This window comes from Erpetoichthys calabaricus, chromosome 3 (assembly GCF_900747795.2).
Source record: "Erpetoichthys calabaricus chromosome 3, fErpCal1.3, whole genome shotgun sequence".
Taxonomy (NCBI): Eukaryota; Metazoa; Chordata; class Cladistia; order Polypteriformes; family Polypteridae; genus Erpetoichthys; species Erpetoichthys calabaricus.
The window spans coordinates 294,646,399-294,669,748 of record NC_041396.2 but is presented as its reverse complement, the minus strand read 5'-3'; the positions used below and the strand labels follow the sequence as shown (position 1 = coordinate 294,669,748).

General features: G+C 39.0%; 1 protein-coding gene across 4 annotated transcripts in view; it reads right to left on the bottom strand.

The window, feature by feature from the left end:
• Positions 1-21,573, bottom strand: part of LOC114642495 (keratin, type II cytoskeletal cochleal-like) — a 41,890-nt gene extending 20,317 nt beyond the window's left edge. The window contains exons 1-9 of one of the 4 annotated variants that reach the window (XM_051925064.1): positions 21,013-21,573; positions 18,962-19,185; positions 13,600-13,660; positions 13,311-13,406; positions 13,056-13,220; positions 12,816-12,941; positions 11,724-11,944; positions 11,457-11,524; positions 11,231-11,293 (exon numbers count right to left, since the gene is read on the bottom strand). In XM_051925064.1, the coding sequence (XP_051781024.1) occupies positions 11,231-11,293; positions 11,457-11,524; positions 11,724-11,944; positions 12,816-12,941; positions 13,056-13,220; positions 13,311-13,406; positions 13,600-13,660; positions 18,962-19,185; positions 21,013-21,558 (1,570 nt within the window). In that variant the 5' untranslated portion in view covers positions 21,559-21,573. Of the gene's footprint in view, positions 1-10,810; positions 11,207-11,230; positions 11,294-11,456; positions 11,525-11,723; positions 11,945-12,815; positions 12,942-13,055; positions 13,221-13,310; positions 13,407-13,599; positions 13,661-18,961; positions 19,186-21,012 lie in introns of those variants that run through there. The other 3 variants (XM_051925066.1, XM_051925065.1, XM_051925067.1) reach the window with 3 other exon arrangements.
• Positions 21,574-23,350: the final 1,777 nt, after the last annotated feature.

Genomic DNA, 23,350 nt, shown 5'->3' with positions numbered 1-23,350 from the left:
AGTGACGGAGGTGGGATTACATCAGGGATCGGCTCTGAGCCCTTTCTTATTTGCAATGGTGAAGGACAGGTTGACAGACAAGATTAGACAGGAGTCCCCGTGGACTATGATGTTTGCTGATGACATTGTGATCTGTAGTGATAGTATGGAGCTGGTTGAGGAGTCCATGGAGAGGTGGAGATCTGCTCTAGAGAGGAGAGGAATGAAGGTCAGTAGGAACAAGACAGAATACATGTGTGAGAATGAGACAGAGGTCAGTAGAATGGTGAGGATGATGGGAGTAGAGTTGGTGAAGGTGGATGAGTTTAAATACTTGGGATCAACAGTACAGAGTAATGGAGATTGTGGAAGAGGGGTGAAGAAGAACCTGCAGGCAGGGTGGAATGGGTGGAGAAGAGTGTCAGGAGTAATTTGTGACAGACGGGTATCAGCAAGAGTGAAAGGGAAGGTCTTCAGGACGGTAGTGAGACCAGCTATGTTATATGGGTTGGAGATGGTGGCACTGACCAGAAAGCAGGAGACAGAGGTGGAGGTAGCAGAGTTAAAGATGCTAAGATTTGCATTGGGTGTGACGAGGATGGATAGGGTTAGAAATGAGGACATTAGAGGGTCATCTCAAGTTGTACTTTTGGGAGACAAAGTCAGAAAGGCGATATTGCATTGGTTTGGACATGTGCAGCGGAGAGATGATGAGTATAATGAGAGAAGGGTGCTAAGGATAGAGCTGCCAGGCAAGAGGAAAAGAGAAAGGCCTTAGAGAAGGTTTATGGAAGTGGTGAGAGAGGACATGCAGGTGATGGGTGTAGCAGAACAAGATAGAGGACAGAAAGATATGGAAGCAGATGATCTGCTGTGGCAACCCCTAACGGGAGCAGCCGAAAGAAAAAGAAGAAGTTTGCTGGGGCATAACTGCCATATGTGTAGCTCGTGACATCATATGGGCCCCAACGTTCGGGGTGCCCTGGCGTTACATGGAAATTTAAAAGAAATCTTCATATAAATCAATAATAAATACAACGGCAAAAAAGATTTCCAAATATTACTTGAGTAACCCAGGTGTTGATTTGGACTCGTTTTGTGTGCTTTAAAATAAAACATAATTAAGTCGAACGCAGTCAGCACGAATTTGCTAGTAATGTTTATGAGCACATTTCTTATGCGGTTTCACAATCAGTCATTTCAGACAATAATTGTAGGTGACGGTAATGACATTTCAAAACTAAAGTGGTCAGGTAATCTGTGGTAGTCTGTCACAATGTGAGGTTCATTTGAATTAATTATTCTTCTAGTCAAAAGTAGTAAGTATAACTTTTATAATATGTTTGAAAGCATAGATAGAAATATGCGCCCAAGTTATTTTATTAGTATGGCATTCCTCAAATGTATCAATATAGCTACCTGAAAAGTAAGGATTGATTCATAAAAATTACCTGAGGCATGGTTATAAGAAAATCACGTTTGTTTATTTGAAATTATTGTTTGATCCAAAAAATTTCATTTTTAGGGTGGCTGTGAATAAAGAACTCATGTCTTAGTTTAGTTCAAAAGTGATCTATATGTTATCAATATGTCTAACCTCAAAATAATTAATAACAGATGTAATCAGAAATTTATAAGCATTAATCAGGCGTTAATGTGACAACAAAATAAATGTCAACGTAATAGCAAAACCTGTAATACAAGATAAGATACGAAATTTTATTTCACAGCCGCCCTAAATCTGTAATTTTTTGGAGGATACATTAGAAGTGTCATTGGGTGACAGTTGGTTAAGAAAGATTTGATTGTTGTCCGAATTAATTCCAGACATTCAATATTTTCTCTTTCAATTCCTTGGCCATACTTGAGGTATTTTTTTAATCACTTGTTGTGCATCTACACTCGTGATCAAATGAGAAAAAGTTATTTTAATGCTTCCCTTCTAATTCCTGTGCTATATTTAGCTAACATAATATTCATACATATTCGCAATCCAAGCAAAATTGTTTTTCAACAAACAGGAAATTAATCTCCTATTAGGGATCGTTTTTAAAGTAGACGCTAAAAAGTAATTGTTTTATGATCGTTTAATTTGATCACGAGTATACATACATACATACACATGTATACAGTGGGGTGTGCTATAACGTACTTTTGAATTCGGGAGTTCACTTTTGGTATTTCTTTTTTTCCCTACAAAAGGGCTATTACAAAGAATTTTCCTATCTTTCATCATGAAATGTGTATAGAAAAGTGGTGCTCAGAAAAGTAAGGAAAAAAGAGAAAAGCTTGGCTCTTTTATAAATAGAGTCAAGAAGAGCTAAACAACTATATGTTAAGAAAATAGTACAAGATTTTGTCAAATTAAAATCCTGAATTAGGAATATATATTAAAATTATTTGTTTTTGTTAATTTTTCTATAGTGTAATCCACCTTTAGTATGCAATACAGTTCCTTATGGATCATTTCTCTTTTTTGTATTGTATACAAATGACATAATTATAACGATACTTCCTAAAGTTACATCATTGCCAGTGCTACTACTGCACTATTATGTATTTTTAATCAATTTCACTTCTTTTTCAAGTTTACAAAACATTTAACAACAGTAGTTCCTTTAACATACGTGTGCTGGTACTGCATACTAAAGGTGGGTTTTTTTATAACTTCAACGTGATGAAAATAATTTTTTTGAGATGATTACTATCAGTATTTGCAAAATATAATTTCAAAATAAATGTTAAAAAGCATTGTAATACTTGTGAAAGTAGCAGTCTCAACACACGATAAAGGTTTGTAGCAGCCACCCGTATATTGTCCCTGGCTGCAAAAGGGTAAAGAAAACAAAGTTGTAGTGTTTTGTTTGATTTCCAGGACTGAACCGATAAGGTTTTGAAAGATGGTGGTTTTATACATAGACATACTGTATATAGATAGACACCGCATTCAGTGTGTTGCCCAGTCGACATGATACGTCAGCACGTACGCCATATTGCGAGTGGCAAAAGTGCCATTTAAACTAATACGGGTAAACGTGGAAACTAGGTTTTCTGATGAAAAAAGAATAACGTTTAAAACAGTATCATTTACATACAACCGATTTTGGTGAATTGTTGAAATGCAATTATATATTTCAATGTATACACTAATAATGACAATTATTAAGTTATTATTATTATTATTATTAATAATAAATAATTCCTCCCATATAAGTAACATTTCTCAGACTGCCTTCTTCCATCTCCAAAACCTTTCTAGACTTTGTCCTGTTCTTATGTAACACAGTACTGAAGTATTGTTTAATGCCTGAGTCACCTCACATATAGATTATTGTAATGCTATTCTATCTGGCATCCCACAAAAACGTATCCATCGCTTACAGCTTCTTAAAAATTCTGCTGCCAGGATAATAACCTGCTGTTGTAAATCCACTGAACATATTACACCTCTTCTCTGTCAGCGTCACTGGCTCCCTGTTAACTACAGAATACAATACACAATACCGCTCTTAACATTTAAAGCTCTCCACAACCTCACTGATCTCCTCCAGACTTACACTCCTCTCGCTCACTCAGATCCTCATCTGCAGCTCGACTTTCTGTACCGCACATCAAACTCTGTGCTATGGGAGCTCGAGCGTCTCTCCTAGTGCTCCTCAACTTGGGAATTCTCTTCCCTCTCATATCCGTCAGCTCGATTCAATAACACATTTTAAAACTGCCCTCAAAACGTATCTTTTCAAACTGGCATACCAATTGTGAATTTTGCACTATTACTGCCAGTTATCTTTGTTTGTCTTTCTTTTAACAGTGAAATGATACTCAATGACAAAAACAAACAATTCTATTGTATACAAATTGGCTTAATAATTTCTGAAAACATTTCACTCATTCCTCTCTCAATCTCTCTCTCTCTCACACACACACACACACACACACACTAACAATGTGGTTACTTAAATATATACAGGAAAGGATCTAAAATCCATGACACAGAACTGTCTTCCATAGCTTTTTCCGTGTGTTGCCACTCTGTAATTTGAGAGTATTCAGTCTGGCAATATGGTGCAGCCTTAGTTTGTGGAAGACAGACACAACTAAAGACATGAGCATGAAATGATGGTTGTCAATTTCAAACTTTGTTTCCTCAATGTGCTCCTTGAGAAAAAACACATCATCTGAACCAATCTCAGCCGAACAAACTGATTGATCAAAGATACACTGACAGCTTGCCCTAATGTCGACTGTCAGGTAACACGCTCAGTGACTTTGACCACCTTGACTGGACCCTCAGAAGGAATCATCAAACCTCCTTTGTTTTTTACGGTGAGCGAGTGGTAGCTTTGATCATTTGATGCCAGTACAGCATCTGTTACCAAACTAGCACGGCACACGTCACAGGACAGCTTTCTCAAAATCCCGTCTAAGGGCCACCTGACCTCCCACTGCTTCCTGAAGTGCATTTCTTTGGGAAACTTTCAAAGTTTGAGAAATTTTAACAGCTAACAACAATCTACATAGTTAGTGACTAAATACATTCAGCCAAAACGTTGTTTGGAGGCTCACTTGAGCACATAAATGCATAGCTTTGCTAACTTTGCCTGGCGTAGCTAAAGTTAAGATTATAAAATGGGATTTTCTAATGGCCAAATATAACCAAAGCAATTGTTCAGCTTTACTTATGAAATGTAATTCCTGTGGTGTGATTTGGAGCGTACAGCGGTTTGTACAATCCCAAGCAGCACATGCATGGTTAGGCGTGGGCGGTATGACCAAAATTCTATATCACGGTATTTTTGTAAATTATCGCAGTTTCACGGTATTCAATGGTATTTTTTTCCCCATGCATGAGTGAATGTTAACCACATTTTCCACTGCAATTACTGCAGTAGACTGGCTAAGAATAACCTATTAGACTGTTATGAGAATTGTACATTGTACAAAAAAACATTTTAATGTGCACACAAGTATTAATACAGGTTTGCGTGGCCCCATAAAGTGATAGTTTTCAAGGGGGTGACACTAATGAAGAGAAGGAATCACATTGCATGACAGTTGCAGTCAAAATATAGAACCTTTTTATTGAACAAAGTTTGCAAAAACTTAAACTATGATTTTGACAACATATTTTCAGCCATCCAAAGAGGCATTTAGGTTAGAGGTGCTTGTCAATAGTTGTATTGCACTGAACATGTCTTAGAAAAGTAATAAATAGTAAATGTTTTTTGTAAACCAACTACACTTTGTTAATGTTAACCATCTCTGTCCACTGACACGTTAAAGTGACTTTTTCAACAACTTTACCATCAATTAACTGCATAATATTTAAACTAATAAATAATAACAATAAAATAAATAATAGTTTTATTACTGATAGCTGCACTATTACTTCAAGACTTCAAGCCCAGGTCCATTACACAGTATTCACCAAATTAAAATATAGTAATCCCTCGCTATATCGCGCTTCGCCTTTCGCGGCATCACTCCATCGCGGATTTTATATGTAAGCATATTTAAATATATATCGCAGATTTTTTGCTGGTTCGCGGATTTCTGCGGACAATGGGTCTTTTAATTTCTGGTACATGCTTCCTCAGTTGGTTTGCCCAGTTAATTTCATACAAGGGACGCTATTGGCAGATGGCTGAGAAGCTACCCGGCTTACTTTTCTTTCTCTCTCTCTTGCGCTGACTATCTGTGATCCTGACGTAGGGGGATTGAGCAGGGGGGCTGTTCGCACACCTAGACGATACGGACGCTCGTCTAAAAATGCTGAAAGATTATCTTCACGTTGCTACCTTCTGTGTGCAGCTTTTAAGTATGCTGCACGGTGCTTCGCATACTTAAAAGCTCGAAGGGCACGTATTGATTTTTGATTGAAAAACAAACTCTGTCTCTCTCTCTCTCTTTGTCTGCTCTTGACGGAGGGGGTGTGAGCTGCCGCCTTCAACAGCTTTGTGCCGCGGTGCTTCGCATACTTAAAAGGCAAACAGCCCTATTGATTTGTTTGCTTTCCTCTATCTCTGTGACATGATCTGCTCCTGATGCGCACTCCTTTGAAGAGAAAGATATGTTTGCATTCTTTTAATTGTGAGACGGAACTGTCATCTCTGTCTTGTCATGGAGCACAGTTTAAACTTTTGAAAAAGAGACAAACGTTTGTTTGCAGTGTTTGAATAACGTTCCTGTCTCTCTACAACCTCCTGTGTTTCTGCGCAAATCTGTGACCCAAGCATGACAATATCAAAATAACCATATAAACATATGGTTTCTACTTCGCGGATTTTCTTATTTCGCGGGTGGCTCTGGAACGCAACCCCCGCAATGGAGGAGGGATTACTGTATATATTTTAAGAAGTGCGAGGAACACAAGGTGCTATACAAGAGCAAAGGAAGATGCACACAGGTGGATTATATCCTGTGCAGTAGTATCAGTCTGAAGGAGATTGTAGACTACAAAATGGTGGCAGGGGAAACCATAGTTAAACAGCATAGGATGGTGGTCTGCAGGATGATATTGGAGACCAAGAAGAGGAGGAGAGTGAGGGCAGAGCAAAGGATCAAATGGTTGAAGCTAAAAAAGGAAGACTGTAACGTGGAGTTCAGAAAGGACGTAAGGCATATGATGATTTAGGTTAGGGTGATAAACGATAAAGATAGAAACGTACTCACAAGTGAAGAGAGTGTGTTGAGCAGATGGAATGAGTACTTTGAGAATCAGGAAGTACAACAGATTAGCAAGGAGGAACTAAGGACAACTACGAAGAGGATTAAGAATGGGAAGGCTGTTGGAACAGATGACATACCTATGGAAACATGGAGAGGGTTGGGAGAGATGGCAGCGGAACTTTTAACCAGATTGTTTAAATGATGCAATGCTTGGAAAGTGAGATGATGCCTGAGGAGTGAAGCAGAAGTGTACTGGTACCGATTTCTAAGAAAAAGGATGATATGCAGAGCTTTAGTAACTACAGAGGGATAAAATTGATCAGCCACAGCCTGAAGTTACAGGAATGAGTAATGGAAGCTTGGTTAAGAAGGGAGGTGATGATTAGTAAGCGGCAGTACGGTTTCATGCCGGGAAAGAGTGCCACAGCTGTGATGTTTGCTCGGGGGGTGTTGATGGAGAAGTATTGAGAAGGCCAGAAGGAGTTGCATTACGTCTTTGTGGACCTGGAGAAAGCATATGACAGGGTGCCTCGAGAGGAGCTGTGGTATTGTATGAGGAAGTCGGGAGAGGCAGAGAAGTACAGTATGTAAGATTGGTACAGGATATGTACGAAGGAATTAGTGAGGTCAGCGGTAGGAGTGACAGAGGGCAGGATTATATGGAAACAGATGATCTGCTGTGGCGACACCTAACAGGAGCAGCTGAAAGAAGTAGAAGAAAATAGGCATGTGCTTCTTACGGAAATAAAAATTATTAGTTTGAACGGATTAATAATTCGTTCCAACTGATATATTTTTTGCCTGACACCTATGGAGCTACATACTAGATCAATTTCACTTAAATTGCATTTTAAAGAGGGACAACAGTTTTTGCCACACCAGCTCCATACACCATGACTCATTCATCTCGATCTCAGTTTATTACCTATAGCTGTTTCAACAATGTTCAGTTACATTTGTCTTACAATTACAGATAGAAAAATTCAATTGCTGTCAACACAAAAATGAAGGTAATCAAGCAGTATGAAGGAGGAACAAAAGAAAATGTGATCACATGTGACTGTAAGTTATCCCATTGTAACTGGTATTTACCACACGCGCAGTACTGCAGAGCTCTGGCGTTGAATCTGGTTAACCTCCATAGCCTCTGTGTTGTGTCTCATAATGTGCCGCTTTTTGTAAACCACCACAAAGAAGTAAGGAAACCACACTGAACTCCATTATCTGTTAATGTTTAATACTAACAGATAACGTTTGAGTGCCCAAACTCTGCTGGTACAATTCCTTTTCTCACAGTTAACACAATGAACACTGGGAGAGGCTCACACTGATGATGTATCATAACACAGGCAAGGTGGCGTGTTTTTAATTTTTATTTGCAAAGTGAGTGACATACTTGATAATTATCATTAAAACAACAATTAAGATTTTATTATAGATGATACATATTGCACACTCCTATTATATGCTTTTGTTTTTTGTGCAAACCTTCAATTATACGGGTGATCACGCTGTTACATCATCTCTTTATCACTGTCTTATCTCTTTTACAAAAGGTAAAATCTGTTTGGGTTGTTCTGCTACATGTAAACCATTCTCCTAACTTTCTTCTTTCACATTTGCAAATGGTGTTGTCTATACTGATTTGTGTACAGACCCAGAGTCATACCCGAAGTATTACCTGCAGGTGGGCTACTAACTTTGCTCAGCTAGTTTGTCACAGCGTGTTTTTATAAATTTTATTGCATATCAGTGGTTATAGATTGTCTGTTTTGTGAGACCAGTTAAAAATTAGAAATGACTCAGAGTTGATAACGCTTACCTGTATGTGTGTGAAGCAAATGCCTATTTCTGCTTTAACCAACAATTTACAACTGCAACTGACCAACTTGCCCGTGTGGTGTGTTCCATGAGGACTTTAACTTATATTGTTTTTGGATAAATTTATTTTGTTTAATAATACAAATCCCCTTTTATCCATCCATTTCCTACCACCTTTCTAGTCTGTGTTGTAGGGACATTAGTCTAAGAAATGAATAAAGGAGGCATTAAACAGTGTGACGGATGTATAAGTGGAGTGGTGTCTCTTAGCACACCGATGTGAAATGAGCTTGTGACTAAAGAAGCTTCATAACAACATACAATGGAGAGAATGGGCAGCATCAGTTACGATGAACTCTAATATTGCCATCATCATCTTTACTGTCACCAGTGTGTCAAGGGTCAGTCCTCTAATGCTCCCAGTCTCCCTGCTGTCTGTCAGTCTCTGTGCCTCTGTTTCTGTTACTACACAACAGACTAAGTGACATTGTTAGTAGTAAGAGAGCCAGATATTAAAATATTGGATAGTTTAGGCACTTTGGCACACCAGCATCTGCCATTTTCTGACTTTTTTTTTTGGCCTTGTATTTTGGTTTTGTTTGTGATCTGATATTTTGTAGTGCAACATATTTTGAAAATCCATTGTTGTTTAGAAAATAAAAAATTTTATGCTAAACAGGTGGGAGAGCATTTTCATTTTTCATCCCGAACTCCACCTTTTTTGGCTTGTTATCAACTGTAATACCAGGGGATAAAGCTTAACTTTGAATTGCCTTCTTTTCCCTACTCTTTCACACAAGGAGTTTCTATTACAACAAGCTGGCTTGTATGATCCCTGCTGACAGGTTGATAAGCTTTCTGGAAGTCCTTTGTTTCCCGTGGCCATCGTGCCCTTCAGAACTCTTCTTGGCAGCACCCTTCAATGTGCACAGATTACCACACCCTGGGAGCACCTGATTACCCCCAATGGTGTGTAGAGATGTGCTTTAATACCCAAAGCAGACTTTATCTGTTGGGATAACTCATTATGTGTGTATAAATATACAATAGAATAGCACTATTACACTATAACTCTGTTTCTTGCTACAGTGTTGAATGGGCTGCATCTTCTCTTGTGACAGTTGGTTGTTCATAGCTTCAACAGGATGTGTAAAGTCAATTTTAATGTAATTGCCAAAAATGAAAATCAAATGTCTGTGTACTTGTCTTGATGTACGCACAAATGTCAAACAATACACCACCACATGATTGGTCAATACTGTTTTATTGAATTAGTTGCAATACAGAGCCAATCTGTTTCAGAGGGTAGTTGTTAGGGTTTCATCTTCAGCTATTCCTCACTAATAATAAATCAGGATTATTTTAAATGGCTTATTAGTAGCAGAGCATTCAAAACAAAGAAGTATACATAATCATATGAATGATAAACACAAAGGATGAAGAGCAAGTAACTCTCATGGAACAATAGCCCTAGCTAATCCTGAGTGGACAATTCATGTTAAGAACGACACGATGCCCACTTTCAGCATCCCTCAAGGTGTCAAACAGGCTGCTTCCTTGTTCTCTGAGGAAACATTCAGAAGTCCCTGAGAATTATGGCACTCGATGACCCAGCCAGTGTCTATACACACACTTCATCTACTTGATCTCATTGGTTCTTTGTAGTCTAGCATGTGGCAACTCCTTGGAGTCTCCCTTGGGCAGAGTCATAGTCTTAGTAGCACCTGATAAAACATTTGTTATTTTTGCAATGAATACAATAATATTTTGTTGGGAATGCTCAATAAGGTTGTACTTTTCTTATAACAGAATACAAGTTAAATTGTTTACTTATTTTACTATACAGTAAAGTAGTGAAGTATTGGAGTGTGCTGATATGTAATCAAGTGTGTACTCTGCAGATCCTGGCCTATTTCTTGAAATGAGGAAAAGCTTGACAAAAATATCTGTTTGCTCACAGGTTATGGATAGAAACTGAGCTAGTTGGCACTTTTACTTAGGGGCTGGGAGATAAAAAGAGTGGAAAGTTCTACATATTCATGGATTGTAGTCCTGAAAGTGTACAGACCAGGTTCACTTGATCAGATGTGGAATGTGGATGGCAGCAGGAACTAAACCAGAAAACTAAGTATGTGGGACTTGTCCTTATCTTTAGGAAATTCTGTTTAGTGCTCTGCCGGGAAAGCCTGCTTTATAAATGTGGAGAGGACCTTTAATTATGGTCAATGCTTATATTGGGCTGATCTTCTGTTGTAGTGTTCCTAATTGTTTAGTTAGCTGCATTATCTGTTAACACGGCCTTTTTAAGGATAACAAAGTTTTTTTTTCATTTAATACTAAATAACCTTTCTAAATCACATCTTACTGTGTCATATATCTGGTGTTTTCCAGTAGAAACAAAGTCTGTTTTTTGGGTGGGTGAGCTTATAAGAAAAACTAATAAAAGGTAAAAGCTTTAAGAAAGCATTCAGGTTGTTGCACTTGTTGAGTGGTACCCTTTGATGAAAGAGGAAGCTTGCAGAACCAAAGGGAAAGAAACTCATTCTGTTTTAAATGCGTCTTGTCATTTGAGTCATACTGCTTGAGGAGCTCCTTATGCGTCCCCCAGACATGCCTCCGCCTGAGACGCCACTGCTACCACTACGTGATGTGGCAAATCCTACTCCGATTCCAGTTCCATATCCTCCTCCTCCTCCTCCTCCTCCTCCTAGCATTCCAAATCCTCCTCCTCCTCCACCTACAAATCCTCCTCCGATTCCACTTCCAAATCCTCCTCCTCCTCCTCCTCCTCCTCCTAGCATTCCAAATCCTCCTGCTCCTCCTCCTCGCATTTGAAATCCTCCTCCTCCACCTAAAACATAAAAAGGACATAGTTGTCATATTACAGCTTCAGTGCCTCAGTGTGTTTCTTCCAGTATTCAATAAAAGAATGAAGATAATGTACTCAAAAAAAAAAAAATAGAATTTCATTGAACTCTTCTGCTTACCAGATGAAGCGCTAGTAGAAGATGTCTGAACGTGGACTGCTGTGACTGCACCTCCTCCTGAACTGAGCCTGGCAGAAAAACAGACTGATTTAAGCCTCAGTATTACAATCTTTTGATGCTTTCTAAGTTTATCTTGATCATATCATATATATATTTTTACTTTCTTTTCTCAATTTTAAATGAGGTGCTACTACTTTCATGGCTGTTGTCTCTCTAACAATACCGTGTGGATTTCTCTCCACAGTGACAGGTGAGTTACTCTCATACCTGCTCTCCTCGCCTTCCAGTAGTTTCCTGTAGGTGGCGATCTCAATGTCCAGGGCCAGCTTGACATTCATCAGCTCCTGGTATTCACGGACCTGCAGGGCCATATCTTGTTTGGCTTTCAGCAAGGCGGCCTCCAGATCAGCGATGCGGGCCTTTGCATCTTTCACTGCCAGCTCTCCACGTTCCTCGGCTTCAGTGATTGCAGTCTCCAAGTTTGCCCTCTTGACAGGATAAAAACAATTTAACGATGTTCAAATTGGTAACCATTATGAGTGAGGTTTTGGACTATATCTAATAATCATGTAAACCACTGGTGTCGAACTCCAGTCCTGGTGGGCCGCAGTGGCTGTAGGTTTTCATTCTAACCATCTTCTTCATCAGTAACGTGTTTTTGCTGCTAATTAACTTCTTTTTGCCTTAATTGTAATTAACTTGACTCAGACCGCTTAGTTGTCTCTTTAATTAGCAGCCATACAATAATGAGACACAAAACAAGCTGCCACAGACCAGCATTCCTGCACCCACCACACAATATCTGAAAATAAAGAAAGTTGGAGGTCTCAATAAGGTTGATCTCTCATGTCACCAATATATTTTGACAGTGGTCTTAGAAGAATAAATTAACAGTTTTGGAAATGTCTGCTGTGGCAGAATGAGAGCAGCAACAAGCTGTGGAATTAAATAACTGCTTTAATTACAAGCAAGAATCAGCTTCTCATTAAGAGACTGGGTGGAAGGAAATTGGTTGGAGATTGAAATCCCAGTTTAGCTGGACATCTGTTACCTCGTTTCACGTCTCATTTCTGTTTGGCTGCCATTTAATGAAGAAAGGAATAAATTGAGAGGACTGAATCCTTAAAAACAGACTATTAAAATGAAAGGAAAAGGAAGTGAATTAGCAGTGAAAACTGGTCACTGATTAGGAAAAGTGTTAGAATGAAAACCTGCAGCCACTGCGGCCCACCAGGACTGGAGCTTAGACACCCCGATGTAAATTGTGATTCTTAGTCACAGGGCATCAAGACGCAGAAAACCTTTCTGTGTGTTATACATGTTTATATAAAATGGTAGAATGAGAACTTAATGGCTTACCTGTCCCTTGAGTGCTTCAATTTCAGCTGTCAGTCTGTTGATGAAACGCTTCAGGTCTGAAATTTCAGATTTGGTGTCTTTCAGATCATCATCGTATTTTACAGCTGACGATGTCATCTCTTCATACTACAAGAATGGCAAAAGTCTTAAGATGTTTTTATGTTAATATGTGAATCGCTTCTCTATTCCTCTGTCATGTCTGGGTCTAATAATAATACGGCACATTTCTCCTTTGCTTACCTTCTGCATGTACCAGGTCTCAGCCTCTGCTCGGCTGCGGTTGGCAATGTCTTCATACTGAGCGCGCACTTCTGCCACGATGGCATTCAGATCGAGATTGCGGCTGTTATCCAACTCTAGAATCACTGAGGTGTCTTTAACCTGATTCTGTAATTCGGTGAGCTCCTGTGATTACAAACCAGAGGAAACATCAACAACTTGCGATGTCTCAGTGTTCAATTATGTCATATCATTCTGACAAATTAAGAAGATTACCGCATCGTAGAGGGCACGCAAAAAGTTAATCTCATCTTGAAGTGCATCGACCTTGGCCTCCAGTTCAACCTTGTTCATGTAAGCACCATCAACATCCTAGAGACAAGAAAGTGGCATGCAAATGCTGCAACTGTGAACTGTTTGGCATCAACTTACAGTATTACCTGAATCTGAGTGGCATGGAGTATTTTTCCAAATGTAATTTTGACAAATTCCATGATCCTATGCTATTTAAATAGGCTCTGAACATTCTGAATGACATTTTATTTGTTAAAATGCATATTTTTACCTTTTTCAGCAGGACAAAATCATTTTCCACTGTAGCCCTTTTGTTGATTTCATCTTCATATCTGAGTAAAAATCAAAGTATTTCGTCAGTTCGCCATTAACTGCCTAAGTACACAGAGTCTGTGTGGATGTTTTATGGGTTCTACCAGCTGGGATGAGATGACGTGGAACACCCAGGACTTGCTGGGAGGATTATATCTCCCATACAGCCTGGGAACGTGTTGGGATCCCACAGTATGAGTTAGCAGATGTGGCTGGGGAAGGGGAAGTATGGGCCTCACTGTTATGACTGTTGACCCAGGTGACCTGGCTTCAGAAAAGCAGTGGAGAATAAATGAATGAATGTTTTATAATTATATTCGTGCACATTTAATATATATTGCTTTATCTCAGTTTCTCATGACCCTGAATGGAATAAAACTGTAAAAAAATAATTAATCAATCAATCAATCAATCAATCAATTATATTTAAAATGTATTTAAGTCTTCCAAGAATATAATATTTAAAAAATTACAGCAGTGTAAAAATTGCTTCTGTTCAGTTTAGCCTATCAAAATAGGAGGCAGAATTCAACTGCAGGTGGGATGGCCGTTCATCAAAGGACCTGGTCATGTACAGACCCACGCTTACACTGACTGGCCAAATTAGTGTCAACAGTTAACTTCATGTGCATTACTTTGGGATTTGAGGGTTAACTATACCACCCATACCCTTGATTATTTGACAGTCGATATTTTATGTTAATACTCTCCCTGTACACTAGCTATTAGTTAGTATAGGGTTGAAAGAAAGAGACTGTTAGAGACAGAGGATGATCAGTGGGCCAGAATGGTCAGACCGTGGTGGGTATTTTAGCCAGTACATCGGGAACACCCTACTCTTTTCAATAGATGCCCAGGGATGCCCCCTGCTGTCCTCACCAACACCTTTTCCCGCAGCAACCCAAGATTCTCCTATTTATTCTCCCATCCTAAACACGCTCAGCTTCAGGTGGATTTTTTATTTTTCTACGTGACAATAGTGTTGATTGATTATGTGTTGCTTTTCTTCTCAGATACTCTACTCCATGTCCCAGTGTTATTCCACTCCAGTGTTATTCATTGGGTGGAGACTCCATGAGTCTGAAGCTGGCACATTACACTTTCAGCATTACTGACATTTACTGACATTTCCACTTTCCCTTGCACTGTACTGTACTGTACTTTTTTTTAAAAAGCAGTCTCCCTTTTCCCACTTTGTTCTTTTGTACTCATAAATGACTGATGCTTTATTTATTTCTGTAATTTTATTATAGCTGGAATCTTATGCAAATGATATTAGTCTGTATTCCATGAACAGATGAATACAGTGAATTGAATGAATTCAAAAAATCATTTTTGAATTATTTCTTTCCTCACTGAACCCCATTCCAATGGACTTTACAGGTATATTTCATATTTCTCATATGTCTATAGCACTGGCAGGTTAAGTTCCTCAGTCAGAGTTACATAAGTTTTGTATTATTTTTACACTGAAGACAATGTTCATCTTACAAACAGCTGATGTTGGTGGTTACAAGGCTGTAGACAGTTCTGGCTGCACTGGGTGAAACGCAGAAGCCAGCAATTGTAGAGCTTACCCATGCAAACCCCTGCATTGGGCCCAATTTAACTTCACAAAGTAATACGTAGATTTTAAAAACTGTTTTCAGGGGGATTTAGGTGGTCTCACAAATGTGTTAACTTGAGTGGCAGTCAGTGCTCTCGGCTACACTTTCTCCTTCAGCCACATGGCGCTATGTGTAGTTGTGCAGCTACTTTCATGCCTGCCATGTGACATTATCTGTATTTGTAAAGTTACATGTGGGTGGCTTGGAATTTGTCACCCCATCTCATCCTATTTGCCACATAAAATCTGCCAAAGATCTTCTGTGTTTACCTCCCTGAAATGATCAGTTCATTAAATGCTGCATAATCTCCGAAATATTAAGTTATTACTAGGGGGCTGTGCCCCCTGCTTATTTTGCTCGCCAACCTCAGGGCAGGTGCTATGCGCCAGCCACTTTGTGGCTCTGCTGCTCACGTATGGGTAAGCAGATGTGTTGCCAGGTCCATCTATGAAGAATAACCTCTGATGAATTTCGCTGAGAATACTTTTTTGAATTGTGTCGACAACTGCTCTTTGATCATCGTTTAATTGTGAATACATTTCCCGATCTAATATTCCATGGTCTTCCACAGTTAAATCTTCATCTGCTGTTATGTCTTTCTTTACCTCACATTCGTCTATTTCTTCTGGAAGTCCAAATTGCTCTATCATTATATCTTCTGCTCCTCACAATACTTTGATGATCAAAACAGCTGTTTGTTCATTAGACTTTTCATATAATGGTCCTCCCATAATTTTGAAGCATCAACTTCACCCGTAATAATTCAGTACATGAAAAAGTGTCTTAATTTGTCAGGCATCATTACAGAAGTGGCATCAGACATCATTTCGAACATATAATTGTCTGATTTACATAATCCAGCTGCTCATGCCACTTCTTGTACTGTACTTAGTACCAGCTATAGTTAGAACATTTTTATATGATGTTGCTCCTTTCAATTCACGTAACAACAATTTTAAATGAAACCGTTCGACATCTTTTGGTGATATAATATTTAATCAAGCAACTTTTGTGCAATTAATTTTTCTTGGATGCCACACTCCTTTTTTGTTTCTGCCACGTGTAATGTGGAGGAATTTACGGATACGTATATGCTTTTGCATTTATGTCAGTTTTATTAAGTTTTAAATTAGCCAAAAATGTTGTATTTTTAGTTTTTGCTACCAGTAAAGCTTCAGCTTCTTCACCGTCTTTAAATTGAATCATATTCTGACCTGGTAAATGAATTGGTAATAATTCAACAGAATGACTTTGACCGTGCATTGGCAATTCCATTAAATGCTTTCTATTGCACTGACGTACCGAGTATCTAAATATGCTTGAACTTCGTCCTGAGACTGTTCTTTGGGTAAAGTTACGTGTACTCTATCATGCGCTTTATGAAAGTAAATTGTAGATGTACTTAATCCTCATAACCGATGCACAATACTCAATATTAATATGACAATCAAATCGTTTGAGCAAATAGGGGTTATACGGTATAATCATTGAATTATAGATCTTCACAATTTTACAATCTTACTTTTCGTGATAAGTGTGTTGTTCATGACGATTATGTCTACGGCGACTATCAGGAAAGCCAGTCTTAGTCACATCTGTTGAATTAACGAAAGCTTTAGGAAATTTCTGTAAACATTTTTTTTCTTTTGAGTCACAACATACTGAATCTTTTAAATGAAGTCCGTGAGACATGTGTTTAATGACTTTGACAAACCGATCCACATCTTCAGCAGGTAATAATTTATTTTGCAAAGTAACCAATTAATGCCCAAGTAATCGATAATGTCCAAATATTAAGTATTCTTTTATTGGAAACTTAAAGTGAGGAAAATGTAAAAATTTATAAGAGCTGAGAGTGCAAGAACTGTGTCTGACAAAAGCATTCACACGAATGAGACGTGAGAGGACTGGTAACTGAAAATGGTTGACAGGAGGGCAGGACCCACTTGAAAAAATCTCTTGGGTAGAGTCTCGTCTCGTCTCATCTCAAGATGTCCTTTTATAATAGAGAGAGATATTTTAGAATGAGTTTCTCTTTGTTCTGTTTAGTGGAACTGTTAACGTGTCATTACATCATTACTATTCGTAGGCTTTGAACCAGTCTAATACCTAGGTAGTATAAGTTTTTTTCACATAAGTTATGGTGCTTTGATGCTCAGTTTTTAGAGTGTGAAGACTTTTATTGTAACGCATTAACTGTTTATGACGAATTCCAAAATTACTATTTTTAAGATGAAATTCCACATTACTTTTTAAATGTGGCTGTGGCCATGTGTTTTGTTGTGACTAACGTACTTGTAGTGGACTGATTGTGCTTTATGATCTTCAGATGATATTGTGAAAATAATGTGTTGATTACTTTACCAATAAAACTACAGCAAGTAGCCAACACTGCTTGAATTAGTTGACCCCTTTTAATAATATTAATGATGATGATTGATACTTAATTGATTCCTGAGGGGAGATTTCACATTACCTTTGGGGGTCTTTGTTTATTTTACCTCATTATTTAATATTCAGGTATATCTCACATATATTCATTGTGAAGCTACTACTTATTTCCCTATTCTAGCATTAAACCATCATCAGCTTCCTCTTGTCGTCCTGTACCTTCATCTGCTCTCATATTAGAGCCATTTGGACACATATCATCCTCTTTATCTGCAACCTCAAACTAATTTAAATCACCTCCACTCCATCTTATCTTTTGCTTGCACAGTAATTCTTTTTCTTATGGTACTGAGATAAAATGTATAATAACTTAAAGTTTGGAGCTTACGCTGTATTTTATGATCATTATGGGGTGAAAAAGAAGGAGGGCTTTGGCAGATCAACTAAAATTCCCCACAGAGGCAAGCAGGGTGGGATGGGGTGATGAACTCCGCATGTCAAGTGGGACTGGACATACTTGATGGGTAGGATGAAGTTGTCAAAATTAAAAGATTGTCATGAATTCTCTGAAGTTTTCACAAGTTAGGCTACATTTAATAGGGAAAATAGAATACACATATAAGACCAGGAACAGGCAGACTAAGAGCCACACAATTTTACAAAGGCTAGCTTGGATGTTTCCAATTAAATTTGACAATAAAGTTAAACCTAACAGATGAGCAGATAGGATCGGGTGGTGGAAGTTATTGCAAACCTTATCTTGTGAAGGCAGGTTTGCATAAATCTGTTCTTTCTCGTTTAAGAACTGCAGTGTCTCTGACCGCAAGGGCCTACAATGGAGAGTGCACACAGCAGGAAAGATCATTGGGACCTTTCAACTCTCCATTAAAGGCATTTTTATTAAGCGTTGGGTCTGAAATCCCTAACCCCCCCACTCCCTCTGTATGTGCACATCCCGCTGAGCTCTGCAATCTGCCCCCCCGAGGACCATGACAGTTTGTTCACTCTTGAGATTTGTATTTGAAATTTCCAGAAGCTCAGGCATACTTTTCAGAAGGCAAAGGATAATCCACACGTGTGAAATGAAAAATTAAATTATTATGAGTTATTTTTGACAGCAGTCTCACTCCATACTACATCCTCTTGCATTTACTCATTAGTTTCATTCTTGTTGTAACTCTGCCTAACACTCATGTACCTTCCTATTGGAGTACAATAAGTTGCACTTTTGTTGTTACCCCTTTATATTCGAAGTACGTAATCAGCATTTTCACATTCAGCATTGCCTGCCTTATTTAAATTGCTCTATTTTCGTGAACTCACTTGTTCTTGAAGTCTTCCACCAAGCCTTGCATGTTTTTCAAATCTAAATCCAGCCTAATTTTCTCATTGTTCAAGCCGTCCAGCTGCCGACGCAGATTAGCAATGTAGGCTTCAAACATGGGTTCAATATTGGATCTTACACCACCTGGACCACTACCACTTTGCTCTTGCAGGAGGTTCCATTTGGTGTCCAGCATCTTGTTCTGCTGCTCCAGGAAGCGGACCTGCAGGTAGGTGCAAATAAGAAACGAAGCTGAGTGGACTGAGCATGAACATATTAATGAAATGTGCTAATATCATTATAAGGTTGCCAGATTACATTTTGAGAATACAGTGTCGAAGAACATTTTTCCTTTCTTTAAACTGGTGTGCACTGAACATCACAGTAACGCCATCTTGATTCTCCTCATCTTTGCAGCTCTCTCATTGTAAAGCACTGCCATTGAAAGCCACGCCTTAGCTGATCTCGTTCTGACACCTTCTTCAGGTGTGATTGGTTAGCAGAAGGGTGTGGAAGGACAAGTAGATCCCTTTTACATGTCAGCAGTCATTATGTTAATTCTTTTCAATGGCAAGTAAAAAAAATGAATCAACTCTACTTAGATTATAGATTTATGTTGGTTCAAGAATCTGTAGACTTGATAATGTGACTCCAATTGCACCCAATATTTTTCTAATGTAAATCCAATTATTGCTGTACATGTTTATGTTTATTTATGTGGAAATAAAATTATATACAAGTTGTCAAAATATGTTAGAGCCCCTGTGTACAACTAAATCCTAATTATACCACATAGCTGGAGGAACTCAGAAGAGGTACTTTGCATTGTCTTTGGCAACAGCAGAATATTGGGGGTGTTTGCTGCAGCGCCCCCAAATCTGACGCTGTATCCCTTCTTGTGCAAAACAAAATTGAAATTCAACTTCCATAAATGTTTGATTCAGACAGCCCGAGGCTATGACTATAGGTGACATCCTCTTTAATAAAATCCCCGTGTGCGTCCATGTGTCTGTGTCTTCTGGTGAAGTGCGCGTGCGCAGGGCACGGAGCGATACTTCAAAGCAGATGCTTCAAAGGCCGCCTGACGCGTCACACAAGACAGAGAGGGCGGGACCTATAAAATATCACGCGGCAGATCCAATCGGAATACGGTAAATGAGGTAAGACCTAAAACAGAAAACACGACAAATCTAGTCGGGTACTGAGACGCAGAGACCAGCTTCCCCATTGTTGTGCAAGTGTTCACTCTGACTATGTCAGATTTGCGATTAAGAAGCTTGGCCTGGTAAAGTGTAAAGTAAAAGTAGATTTATTTTCGCGCACATTACGTCAGTTGCTGGGGAGAATCTGCTGATTGCCCACTGTTGTCGCAGAGAATTAAACGCATATTATGGACAGCAAAGCCAGTATTACTGTCAGAGAAAATTACAGGCATTTTACGCAAAAAATTTAATGAAGTAAAAGGTCCCTTGCCATTTACTGTTCTAGCGCCCGTTATTGTAACGGGCTTAATGACTAGTTTTTAATAAACACCAACATTGCTGCTACAGGTGCCATTCAGACAGAAGTAACCATTTTGCTTTTTATTCTTTTTTAGTTAAAGTGCTGCCTTCTTTTAGCTGTCTAATAAGAACAACCAATCCTCAGAAAACATCTCTGCAGCATTTACACACCAGTTCTGTTCAAATATATTTCAAAAGCACAATTATGCCTTATTTATAAAGGCATCATTAAAGCAGAGATAAGTTAAAAGCCATCTTTGCAGCATGCTTCATTATCAACTGCCATTCAAATTTAAGGTGCAAATAGCCTGGCATGCTTGCCGTCTTCATATTTCAAAATCGACACAACTAGAAATGTTCCCAACAGATAATGTTTGGAAACAAATGCCAATAAAATGAATTTCTTGATCTTTTGTGCTATGGTTAAATGTTCAAACTCTTCAATCCAATATCTTGATGTGTTAGCTTAAAACATTCAATTTCTTGTATCTTTACAAGTGCTTATCCTTATCAGATCCCAACTGAATTTATTAAATGGGTAGACTTACCTTGTCAATCAAGGAGGCAAAGCGATTGTTGAGGATCTTGATCTGCTCTTTTTCCTGGGCTCGTACTTGCTGAATGTTGGGATCAATTTCCAGGTTGAGAGGGGCCAGTAAACTCTGATTAACGGTGACTGCTGTGATTGGTGTTGCTGGACCCATTACACCGTGCAATCCGCCACCCATTCCACTGCCAATTCCACTGCCCAATCCACCACCCATTCCGCCACCCATTCCGCCACCATATCCGCCACCATATCCGGTACCTAGTCCTCCAACGAGCCTGCTACTGAATCCTCCACCATATCTTCCACCTAATCCTACTTCTGCTCCTCTAGAAAGTGGTGATCCAATTAAACCCCCCAAACCAACCCCAATGCCGCCACCACCACCATACTTATAGCTGCTACTGCTTGAGAATGAAGTGCTAACAGGAGCTGCCCTGGACCTGGACACAAAGCTCATTCTTTGCCTGCTCATCGGCACAATCATTGATTTTGAGGTTCCTCGTCCCCCACTGCTCCTTATACTAGAAGTCTTGCTGAGACTCATTTTTGCCTTTCACTAGTTTGTCTAAATCTAATTGTTGCAAACAAACTAGAAAAAGAACTGAGACTAGAGCAAGCTGTGAGAAAGGCTCTGGCCAAGAACAGTCCGCAGTCCAAGAAGGAGTCCTATGTGATGCCTACAGAGGTGCGCTCTTTTATAGCTTAGTTCTACCCATTCCAGAAGGCGGGCCTACCCCTCCTATTGCCTTGCCCTGCTGTGGACCATCCCATCTAAATAAATAAGTATCAGAGTGATGTAAGAGGTGTAAACTGTTGAGCCGGGACGCAGCCAAGCAAATGGCAGTCTACCAGGGAAGAGAGCAAAGTCAGAGAGGTGGGTGATGTGGGGATGTCTGTTGCTTTGTTCCTGGACAGAAGAGGCATCTCTAAGTGGATTCAGAAAACCAGCACATGTGATAAAACTCTGTAGTTGATCCCAAAGGACCTCTGCCACTAACCACAGTGCTGTCTTTCTCCTTTTTGCAGAACCTATCTTTCATACAATTTCCTTCTGTAATACTCATTGAACCTTTCCTCCATCTTGCTGTAAAAAATTGAAGAGAATATGAATACCCCTACAAGAATGCCACAGAGAAGACAAAAATATTACTGGTTTCTGGCCTTCACTGAAGGGTTGATAGCATTAGGAGCAGCAAAGTTGTTTGCATTTGTAATAAACTATTAATCCTGTAAAGCATCCATTGTCCTTAGACAATTGTAAAACTATTTCATTTAATTTTATATTTAAAATATTGCTTTATCTCATCGCTCATTTAAGCAAATGGTTGTATGAACAAGCTTCTCTTCAAATGCTTAAGTTTTCAGAACCAATTGTTGTATCTTATTGAAAGAGACCCTCATCTCCAATATAAAAAACATTGTGAAACCCACTTTAGTTAATTCCATCTATCCTGACAACATCAAGTACAATACAGTAACCACTCCTGGAAGGTGAGGTGGGGTCCAATCAATCATAGACCCACTCACAGGATTTAGAGTTGCCTGTTAACAAAACATGCCTGTCTTTGGAAGTGCAGAAAGAAAAGATAGACATCAGGAGAATGTACTTTGTGGTGTGTTTTAACATAACATAATGTTCTTCAGTCCACTTCATCAATTTAGGATCATAGAAGGCCGGACTAACCCCAGCAGCACTGGGCACATTGTCAGCTCATGCATGCACTGTGGACGATCACTTAGACAAGACAGCAGGTGTGGTTATAATTGCAGCTTTATTTTCCATCGTCACAGTGAGCAGGTTTCAGAAAAGCAGGCAATCAATATTACATGACAGTGTCAGGGCTCTTCTGAACCCTGTCTGTTGGGTGGGGCAAAGTTTTTATACCCCTAGCATGCGTGATTTAATATTCATTATGAAATGCAACAGTCGACACTTTATTATACACAATCCTTGAGCCCCTTCAATGCCCCTTGTGCAACTTGATTCCTTGGCCACTTTGTTATGCCGTTCAGATGTAAACTAAGGGAAAACGTGATAAGGCAGTCTCATGTGTGAAGTGCTTAGACCTTGAGTCCTTTTGACAAATATTTTTCTGCTTGCTCAGCAAAGCATGTTTTTAAAGCTTACTTCTGCTTAACTCCTTAGACAAGGATTAGTACAAGGGAACGAAGAGAACATTCATCTTCCACAGCACCCACTTTGTGCACGGATGTAAAAGCATTAATACCAAAGGATAATCACTAATCAAAAAACAGACCTAGTATTCTAAAGATATTCTTTCATTGGGTACCTGATACTCTAACCAAACAAATCTTTTAAGTTTTCATTTTTAGTT